The 11,623-nt window shown below is 36.0% G+C and overlaps 1 protein-coding gene across 1 annotated transcript; it reads right to left on the bottom strand.

Annotated features, from left to right (window-relative positions):
* Positions 1–426: 426 nt before the first annotated feature.
* LOC147501362 (uncharacterized) lies at positions 427–9,478 on the bottom strand. Its single transcript, XM_086606409.1, is given in 10 exon segments — positions 427–697; positions 2,367–2,460; positions 2,545–2,614; positions 2,828–2,938; positions 3,420–3,581; positions 4,812–4,955; positions 5,109–5,196; positions 5,699–6,098; positions 6,730–8,972; positions 8,974–9,478. Coding segments are annotated over 4 exon segments (3,072 nt in total). The 5' UTR covers positions 9,396–9,478; the 3' UTR covers positions 427–697; positions 2,367–2,460; positions 2,545–2,614; positions 2,828–2,938; positions 3,420–3,581; positions 4,812–4,955; positions 5,109–5,189.
* Positions 9,479–11,623: the final 2,145 nt, after the last annotated feature.

Genomic DNA, 11,623 nt, shown 5'->3' with positions numbered 1-11,623 from the left:
AATATATATAAACCAAGGTCATAACATTCCGCAAGTGCCGACTAGCAAAGTCAGTAAAACTTTTGGGTGATAATACCAGAGGTCTGGGGCTCGAACCCCGCCAGAATCAAAGAGTTACTGATCTCATTTAAAACAGGCTTACCAATCAAAATAATAATAACATCCCCTTTAACCCAACATCTATGCTAATGCTTCTAAAGAAGATGAGCCGACAATCCTCAGACAGAAATTTTCTAGATTACAAACTCAAAATGTGCTCTTTTCAATGTACACTTTGAAATCAACTAGCAGATAAGTACAATTTTGGAGACATATAGCATACAGCAAAGTTTAAGGACATTTCAAGCAATAGCAAGAAGGAATAGATAATATAAATATGTATGGAAAAATAAAAACAGGTATAAGAACATTGAACGAAAACAAAAGTAAAATTAACAAGATTTATTTAATAAAGATGTACGATAAAATATTCGTCATAGAACAAATGTAGCAATTACAAGAGCTTCCTTCAGTCAAGAGGAGGAACCTCATCAACTTCTTCTGGAGAAAATTATTGTCCTCAACTGAACCTAGAGAAAACAGTTGGAAGGGGTGCACAGCGGTCGATCATCACCAATGCCTTGGATTGCCAACCCTAAGGCATATCCTAAGGGCCTGTGCAACTGGGATTGCAACTGCATTCCCTACTTGTGTGTACCTTCAAAGAAATATAAATCAAATATCAATATAAAACAATGGAAGCAATTAAGCTATGGTAAGATTGTACTCGGAAGCAAAAACAACATAAGAATAAATATATTGTATTTGGTTGTATATTGTTCAAGTGTCACTATATATTAATTAAAAACAACGACAAAATAACACAGATAAAGTATGCCACTTGCACTGCTTTTATAGAAAAGCATAAACATCTACGGGTCTAAAGAAAACATAAACTAAAGAAAAGTAGAAAACAGATCCAAAAAGGTGTCTAGAAGCCAAGGCAGATAAATCCAGTAAACAGTATACCACTGCAGTTGCTGCTATCACGCAGGAACAAAGCATATCGACTGTGACTAAATTAAGCATCTAATGTATGCATTAAGAAGAGATACCAAATTCAAAAGCCAATGAATACCATGACCATTATTCCTGGAAATCAATGCAAGACAAACTTATGATAATTATACTTTCATTATTTCCACCCTCAACAATTTTCCTTCTAAAACCAGGAAAAGAAAAAGTTCCGCTCCGTCTAGACTCCAATATTTGAAGAGGATTTCATCAAAAATTCACCAGTACAAATCAAAGAAGTTTGACGACCAAAAACCTAACACATTGACTATACAATTTCATCTTTTCAACAATACATACAATCATTTGTTGTTTTATTGATATCTCGTGAGGTGAAGCCTATCATGTAACCCATCAAAGAAGCCCACGATAACTTGCTGATGAGTGACGAAAAGGAAGCCTCACCAATGCATATGCATATGATGGGTTTGTTACTGAAAATGATTCATGCACAGTCTCCCCATTCTCAGTAAAGAGCCAATAATTGGAAGGAATAGAGTTCAATGATTTATCCCCCAAGCTAGGGATTCGAACAGTGGCAAGGTAGGTGGCTAGGCAGGTATTAAAGCCTACACACTAGAATTAAACACTGTTAATTATTTTGCTGGCAGACACGAAAAGGATTCAGGAATAACTTTAGGCAATTCTATGGTGTCTAAATTATATTTTAAGGATGTGTAGGTTCAAAGTGTTGATCAGATCTAGGAATTTCTGAGCAACTAATCTAAGGTGAATTCTTTTCCTCTTGATAAAGTACTAGACAAACGAGTAGAGAATATTTCATCAGCGCATAAACTAAGTACCAATAGAATAAATTTAGACACTTATGAGGGAGAAGAGTTAAACTGATCATATGAGAAGTTGTAACAAACCATAGACATATATCTTTATTTTCAAAAGAAAAAAAAAATGAGTGTTGTTCCAGATCTTACAGTAGTCACAGTTCTTTTTACTTTTTTTGTTCGAATCTGATAAACACTAATTAGGAAAGAATCAAGCAGAAAGGAAACTGAAAGGTGTCTACGAAGCCAGGGAAGATATCATTATACGTATACAACTGCAGTTGCTACTATCGTGCATGAATGAAGCACATCGAATGTGACTCAATGAAGCATCTATTGCATTAAGAACAGATACCAAATCCAAAAGCCAATGAATTCCATGATCATGATTCCTGGCTTTTGAACTATGCCAGTATACTACCTGTATAGAATAACATAAACTTCTACAGATCTAAAGAAAGCATACACTAAAAGAAAACAGTACAATCACAAACATTCAGTCAAACATCCAGTTTACAATTAATTATCTACCTTTCTTTAGTTGGGCCACAAAGTTGATAAAAATCTGGAAAACCCTGAAGGCGTGCATTTTCTCTGACTGTAAGCACTCTGGATGAAGAATGATCTATTGACAACGACTATTATTACAGATGCATATAAGAAATCACAATAAATACAACAAATATAACCTTAACAGCACAAATTATACCTGGTTATGTGGCTCGGCACGGGTGACTACGATGGGAACAATTACATCCCACCACAAGCGCCGGAAAGGCCTGCACATATTTGAACATTCTTAGGAAAAAATTAGAGAACAGATTTTAAGTAGTTAAAAGCACGTGAGATCTCAGAAAACGGCACTCTTTGGAAAAAACATCCTTAAAGGTAACTGCATAATCAGGGACCTAAAACAAAGATATCGATTGGAAAAGTAAGAAATCAAAGCACAGTTGAGACATAAGAATGTAAATACTCAAAAAAGTATTTACCAAAGGTTTTCCCGAAGAGACTGTAGCTCTTTCAACAGAAGCATCAAAGTCAATCTGGTTATTACCATGGATAATTAAACCGGCAAGATTAAGATCACGAAAGTTTGCACCCTAACAAAACCAAATATATCATAGATGTCAAAAACATATAAATAAGGTTATCACCTGTATCGGTACTTATTCTTCAAACTGTTGATCGAGGAGGTGGTTCCAACGGAATTCTGTGAAATTCGTTTTCACGAGTAATGCCCGCGTTTTTTGCTTGCATTTAGTAGCTTATTTTTCTCACATACTTTTATGAGGGTAGAAACTAGGAAGGCTCAAAAGAAACTATAATTAACAGACTGTTTTCAACATACTTGCTAAATCTGACAAGCTTTATTCATCTTAAGTTCTTAACCTCTAAATATCCAATAAAAGCATTCAAGTCTGTCATAGGTCTGTTGCAACAATCAAAGTGTACATCATGAATTACAGTGACTACATTCAATACCCTAATTGATATAGATCTTTCACTGGTCAGATTTACTGATAGTTATTTAGCCAATTCATTAACCAAGAAAGATATCTATATAAGTATTACAATAAATACCTTTCCTCTCCTTCCTTCATACACATTTGTGTCTGATCTTGAATGATGGGACCTTGATGATATTTCGAAGCTTGAATTTGGGTTGACGATGATTATAACAGCATCGGATCCAGCAAGAATTGCTCCTTCTCTTGTGCAGATTTTGAATATCTTGATAGAGCACTGCAAATTTCATTCATGTTGTGTCCTTTAATATACAGATAGCACCATCCAACTCAGTCATAGATAGAATAGAAACCAGTAGCTAAAATGTAAACTATCAATCTTACAACGTCCCGTTTGTGTCAAATATATGAAGGCAAACATTCACTAAGCTGAAACTTGTCATTTGTTAGTATATACAAGAAGGAGGTTTAGGGCTGCGAACACTCAAGGAGGTTAATCTGGCCCTTCTCATGAAACTGGGATGGAATGTACTAAATGGTGAAGATGAGTTTGCATTGTTTATGAAGAGAAAATTCTTCTCCAAAGAGGGTATTAAAATCAGATTTCACAAGCCGTCTTCAATTTGGAAAGGGATTGAGAATGCCTTGAAGGAGATAAATCCAAATGGAAGATCTATACAACAAATTTTTGGTCTATCCAAGTTTCAACTGAAGAACTACACAACTAAGTTGTCTCTAATTATTCAGGATGGGCATTGGAATATGACTAGTAGATTTAAAGACATGTTAGCAGCAAAAGGAGTGAATGTGCTGCTCTTGCCTAGCCCTAACTCAGAAGTTGTAGACGCATGAATATGGAATCCTGACCCTAGAGGAAAGTTTACTGTTAAGTCATGGCTTTTGTAAAGGATCAAGTCCCGTGGAAGGTTAGCGCAAGGTGGACCAGCTGTAAGAGGAAGTTTACATATCTCCTAGTTTCACATACTTGGAGAGAATCGAACTTTGCTGCAGATACAGCGGCAAAAAGAGGGACAATAGAGAGATGTTTCTGTAATCTATGGTGGTCGACCTCCTTGGCTCTTTAATTTGGAGGTGCCGGACCAAAAGTACTTGAGATTTTTCTGATTTTGGTTAGATGTGTATGAGCTTACACAGTCTGACACACTTGTATTTTCTTTTTCTTTTTCTTTCTTCCTTTTTTAAAAAATCAATATATTCTTCTGACCAAGCAAAAAAAAAAAAACCCAACAGTCATCTGAGATCATGACTCTCAGATTCCATGCTTCAGTCAGCACCCATACAACTGAAACGTTACTCTTTACTTTACTGCACTGGTACTCCAAAATAGAAGCCATTACACTGTTAGGCTTACCAATTTTTTTAACAATTAAATAAAATACGTTGTCCCCGGTATCCCAATTTGACTTATTATCATTACTACAAATACAGAGGTACACCATCTGGTATGCCATGCCAAGACAACAAAGAAGCCAGAGTATATGCATACCATTCAGTACTCCAGCATCAGATCAATTGAAACAGTAAGGTTATCGGGAGTAGAAACACCGCCAGACATTTTCTTCAGAAGCTAAGAATCCATGAAAGCCTACAACCAATGTGTCCCAGATAAGATGTATTCTCTCTTCAATTCCTGAAAATTCCAGATGGCCCATTGAATTAACAAGTTGAATAACCAAAAAGAAGAAGAAGAAGAAATCGGACAAAAAAAGGTCTCATTTCAGTTACCCTGTACAACCTATTTAACTTTCAAATCACTCTTTATGTGACAAGAATTGAAAATTACCATTAGCACCATTAGGAATTTTCTGAAAATCATCGATTCCAAGAGCTATTTGTGTTGAATTGAATGTACAATGATCAGTTCCTACAAGCTGCACAAAAGAAAACGACAAACTATTTAAGAATTTCCTAGCTTAAATATTAAATATTAAATGCAATACTGTGTTAATCATAATACAAGCACAGTTGGAAGGGGAAAAAGAGAGAGAGAAAGAGATTATCAAAGTCGTGTTAGTAAACCTCGTACTGATTTCAATTGATACATTCATATGCACGATAGACCAATAGTTAGTATTTTTAAGGCAAGACTATCTCATCTAAGAACTAGATATTGTAGACTATTCCTTCTCACAGCCGAAGGAATTTCACAGACAACATACATTCATACTAGATATCATATTTATAACTATAGAAAATTCATGGAGAGCCACCTACTTTTTTTTTTTTTGGTTTTGCCGTGATCAACTTTTGTGGGATATATTTCCCAAGATATTAGACTTCATACCAGATACTATTGAAGACAAAAAGATATATGAGGCAATGCAAATGCACTTAATTTCAAAATAACAGCCAAAGAAAAAGATGTGATTTTACCTTTCAATTATGAACCTAGTACCAAGAAATGTCTCTCTGCTAGCGTGCAATTCTTTACTCACATCTCTAATATCCATTCTCTCTGACGGTGATTTAACAGAACATGCAACCCCAATTCTGACCATTGTAGTCAAGCACTCTAGCAGTTTTGCTCTTCTATGATTGCCGATTTTCATACTATTATAAGTATCTCCTAGCGTGCCATCTCTTTCAGATAGAAGTATTGGATCTATGATCTTTATAAGTTGATCTTGCAAACCATTGCTAGCATAGTTATGGAGGCATAAACCGTCTTTAAACATCTCGTCGGTTGGTCTCCTTCCTGTGGACATCTCCAACACCAGAATTCCGTAACTGTACACATCACCTTGTATGGATGCATCAGCTCCCATACCATATTCTGCAACATATACATCAATCACTAGTTTCCATAAAACCATTTAAATGTAAAAAAATAAATATATTAAGAGTCACATTGGCAAGCAAAAAGAAAATGAAAACAGCCAAAAATAAAAATAATATATATATATATATACTATAGAGAAATTGAAAAGGTCCTCACAATCGGTCAGTTAAGATGTTGATAGAAGTAAAGAAACTGGCTTAATTACCACTACAACCACAGTTCTTTCATCATCCTCGATCTTTTCAATTCTAACTCAACTAACATGTACAGAAAAGAAATTAGATTAAGTTGATAGTTTTTATTCAATCTAACAGCTTTTCATTTGCACTAACAATTCATTTGTCCTCTTTAAAGATATCTAAATAACTATGCTATAAGCTCCGGAGCTGAAAACATCTAACTATCCAAGACCCTCTTGTACCTATATCAGCTCGTGTAACTGGGTTGTTAATGGTGTCTAACTTAACATGGGGGAAAAAGAGGCAAATAAAAGCATTTGAGTGTCATTAAAATACGGCGGCACATAAATATTATAACTAATGCAGTATACCAGATATTGATTTTCATGCATTTATGAATTGGAAAAAGGACTGAAATCAACTTATGTCAATCTTTAAATTCCTACCTGGAGCGGCATAGCCAATAGATCCCTTTACCCCTATTGAGGTACTTTGATTGTCATGCAAGTTCTCTATCGATCCCAAAAGAAGCTTTGCTAAACCAAAATCACCAACATGGGCTACCATATCATTATCAAGAAGCACATTACTTGGCTTTAGATCACGATGAATAACCAAAGCGTGGCACTCGTGATGAAGATAGCTAAGCGCAGAAGCAACATCAATGACGACATTTAGTCTTTGAAGTAGGTTCAAATTCAATTCTTCATCTTGTTCACTGATCTCTGGATGCAACCACTTCTCTAGACTTCCATTTGGCATGAACTCAAAGACTAGTGCTTTGAATTCATTTCCTTCATAATCCATACTAGAGCAAGAAGTTAGAATCTTAACAAGATTTCGATGGCGGATATTACGCAACGATTCACACTCTGCCGTGAAACTCTTTGAAGCTCCTTTCAATTGAAGTTTGAAGACCTTAACAGCAACAACGGTTTCATATTGGTTGAGCATTCCCTTATACACAGTGCCAAAACCACCAGAACCAACAAAATTAGTCGGAGAAAATCCACCAGTCGCTTTCTCAAGATCTCCATAAGAAACCTTAACATGTTGCTTGAATGATTGCAAAGAAGTCATTTTAAGTTTACTTTTTCTTCTCAAGTAAAATATTAGAGAACATGATGCCAAAAGAATAAACATGGCCACACTGATCATAATTGCTATTTTGGACGGATCGAACCTTCCTTGCTTTTTTTCATCTTGCTTTTCAGATTTGTTAACTCGGCATGGTGGCAATTGCAGTTCATGTATACCCCCACAAAGATCAGAATTTCCAACAACTGAAAAATTACCTGCAATTTTAAAAATTCCGTTGACTGGTACCTCACCTTCAAATTTATTGAAGGATAGATTCAACAGCTGGAGATACGGAAAGTCCTCCCAATATTTTGGAATTTCACCTGACAAATTGTTGCTTGATAGATCTAACTCTTGGACATTCTCTAAAGAGCTCCAAGATTGAGGAACAGTCCCTTCAAACAAATTATCTTGCAAGTATAACTTTTCTAGACTCTCACACCCACCAAGAGTACTAGGCAATAAACCAAATAACTTATTTCCAGACGCATCCATTGTACCAAGATTTTTAAGTTTTCCTACTACTAAAGGTAGGGAACCAGTGAAGGAGTTGAGAGAGAAGAAAAGTTGAAACAGAGAGGAAGTATTAAAGATCTCTTTAGGTAGGGTACCATTTAGATTATTTTGTTCTAGATCCAGTCGTAGCAATTGGCTAAGAGCACCAAGACCGGAAGGAATGTTTCCTTCCAGTCTGTTCCTTCCCAAATACAATACATTCAATTTAGTATTGTTTGCTAGAGAAGATGGGATCGGTCCAGACAATTTGTTTTCTGACAGAGCTAACCCCTGTAAACTACGAAGTTTTCCAACAGAAGATGGAATACTACCGTAAAAGTTATTAGACTCGAGACCTAATGCAAACAAATTGACCAGGTTCCCAATCCCTTCTGGGATAATTCCAGATATATGATTGCGTCCTAGATACAACTTCTCCATTTGGTTGGAGAGATTGGTAATTGAGTTCGGGAAAACACCTCCAAAATTGTTTTGGTCCAAGGCCAATGTCTTTAGATTACTAGAGTTGGTCAAATAAGTGATAAAGCTCAAATCATGAGCTTCTCCTGTTCCTAGATAATTTCTTTCAAAATTTATAGTTTGGATAGTTTGAGGGAACAGAAAATCCTTAGGAACTTGTCCTTTAAAATTGTTTGTTGAAATACCAAAGTTTTGAAGTTTAGAAGCATTAGCTAATGAAACTGGGAGTTGTCCAGAAAGTTGATTTCCACTCCCAAAGAAATCAACGAGATTAGGAAGGGTGATACCCATGTCTTGTGGAAGACTACCACTAAATTGGTTAATGGCAATTTGTAATCTATTCAGGGATGAGATGTTGAAAATTGATGAAGGGACCTCACCAGACAGTCTATTAACTGCAACATCGAAGTATATTAAGCTTGACAGTGTACTAAAGCTGGCTGGAATATTTCCAGCCAATTTGTTTTCTCGTGTATAGAAGCTTTGAAGCAACGAAAGATTACCTAAAGAAGGGGGTAGCACTCCTGTCAGATTGTTTTTTTCAGTAAGCAACAATACAAGCTTTGACAATGAGCCAAGCTTTGCCGGAATATTTCCCGACAATTTGTTCCAACTTAAATCAATGGACCTGAGTTATATTGACTGGAATTTCTCCTTGGAAAGTGTTATCCCACAGATTGAGTTCTTCAAGACGAAACAACCTACCAGTTTCTTGTGGGATCTCACCGTAGAGTTCATTGCGCTGTAGGTTGATGACCCTAAGGAAACTGAGGTTTCCAATATGAGGCGATATCGATCCAACCAAACTCTGGCTGGACAGATTCAAACTTACAACTCTTTGATGACGCTTGCCGCATGTAATGCCTTGCCACTGACAGAAATGAAAAGATTGGTTCCACGAGCTTAAACCTTCAATTCCATCTCTAATGGCCATTAGAGACTGGAGATCTGTCTCATTTCCTGAGGTGGCCACAGAAGGTTTTGTTTGTGACAATTGGTTAAAGAGTAGGAAGATCATGTAAAAGTTGAGTAATGTAAATGCCTGCTTTGAAATCATCTTTGCTAATTCAGTAGGAATAACATGTAAACGTTTAGTAGTATATACTATATAGGAGCAGACTTCAAATTTGGTCTTGCCACTCTGTCTGTCTCTTTAGATAATGACTCATTTTGCCGGCTAATGAATCATTCCCAAAAAGTCAAAAACTGTCACTTTCCCTTGAAATCAACAACTGGTTTTAAATTTACTTTTATCTCCGCCTACAAGAAAATAGAGCCCAAATTAGTAGGTGTTGACGTGAGATGTTACGAGTTTAGTATAATAAGGGGTGTTTGGATCCTATTTATAATTTATATAATTTATAATTTTGTGTTGTTTTTTTTTTGATAATATAATTTTGTGTTGCAACTTTTCAATTTTTAATTGAAATTTATATTTTATTTTTATAGAAACACCAAAAAATGAAAAATTTGTGGAGAAAAAAATTGAATGATTTGTAGAGAGAACAAAATAAAATTTTGGTTAGATTGTAATTAACTAGAGTGAATCAATCCATAACAAGATGGTGGATGGCAAATCAATTCATAACAAGATAAGAAGATGGTGGATGGGTAGTGAGGAGACTTTTCGCTCACAAACAAATCAATTCATAACAAGATAGCAAGATGGTGGATGGGTAGTGAGGAGACTTTTCGCTCACAAGCAAATCAATTCATAACAAGATAAGAAGATGGTGGATGGGTAGTGAGGAGACTTTTCGCTCACAAGCAAATCAATTCATAACAAGATAGCAAGATGGTGGATGGGTAGTGAGGAGACTTTCCGCTCACAAGCAAATCAATTCATAACAAGATAACAAGATGGTGGATGGGTAGTGAGGAGACTTTCCGCTCACAAGCAAATCAATTCATAACAAGATAACAAGATGGTGGATGGGTACTGAGGAGACTTTTCACTCACAAGCGCCTAGGAGCGAATGTTTCCTCTATGGGCTAAAAAACAACACTTGTCAACTATATTGGAGATCCAGCTAGCAATATATTTCTTAAAATTTACACTTCTGATTTTACCCTTAGAATATTGGTCATTCTTTCTTTAGTTATTTAATTTAATCAAAAAATTCAATAATTATCATTTGAGCCCCAATAAAAAAGAGATTTATGGGGAATCACTTTATTCATGAGTCGACATAGAAATTGAAAAAAAAAACACATTTGAAAGATCATTACCTATTTTTTGAAATAAATATTTTATATTTTCTCTTTAAATTTTGTCGAGGGCAAATTAGTAAGTTTAAGAAAAAGATGGTTATTGGTAGTTGGATTTCAAAATATTATAGACATGTGTTTATGTGTTGGTTTTTTATTCAAGAAATTGGGCTAGAGCTGCTTCAAAAATAAAATTACTTTTAAAGATCCGGAAGTATTATTTTTGGGTTTTAATACCATTTTGGTTATTTTCATTACTAAAAGTCGTTATTTTTTAAAATGTTTTCGAATTTGGGGATATGACTCGAGACTGCCAGCGAAACCTTTTTTTTCAAATTTTTTTGTCTTCTCTTTTTACCCTTTAACTGTTTTTCATTGCATTCTTGATGTTGCTAGCAGTACATTGAGTCTCTGCCTACCCGATTTTGACTTCAATTCTCTGGCTGTGAATGCTACCGTCCCCTCAAAACCACAAAATGTTTTGGCGGAAGCGTTCTACGGTAAGATTGTTGTTGGTCTCGAGAGAGAGTTTGATTTATCTGTTCGTCAAAAGGCAATCATGGGATGCTTGCAGTCGGAACACTCAAAAGATTTTCTACTTGCTATTCCGATGGAGGGACTTGGACAGTGTATGTCACCGGTAGAGTATCGTTCTATTCTCCAATACCGTCTCATGATCTCTTTGTACTCTGACGGTGGTTTGTGCCCTGTTTGTAAAAATAGTGGATTGGATGCTTTCGGGGACCATGCAGCACATTGTCGACATTTTCCAGGTTTCAAATACTGACATGATCATGTCAGAGATATTTTATGTGATGCATTTTGGGGTGGGGTGAAGAAGAAAAGCTCCCGGTAACTTTCTCACCGATCCGAATGAGGGAAGATCGACTCTTCACTGCGGATGTCTTGATTCTGATTTGTCCGAGGGAAAATATGCATGTGTTGATGTAATCGGAGTCTCTCCGTTGATAGGATTGGGGAATGGTGACTTTGAGGTGGGAGAAGCAGCTAAGAGAGCAACGACAGGGAAGATGGAGAAGCATGAGGAAGCTTATGGGGCTAACCAAAGATTGTTTC

Source organism: Coptis chinensis, chromosome 4 (assembly GCF_015680905.1).
Source record: "Coptis chinensis isolate HL-2020 chromosome 4, ASM1568090v1, whole genome shotgun sequence".
Lineage (NCBI taxonomy): Eukaryota > Viridiplantae > Streptophyta > Magnoliopsida > Ranunculales > Ranunculaceae > Coptis > Coptis chinensis.
Note: the sequence above shows the minus strand (reverse complement) of the source record. Positions and strands in the feature narration are given on the sequence as shown.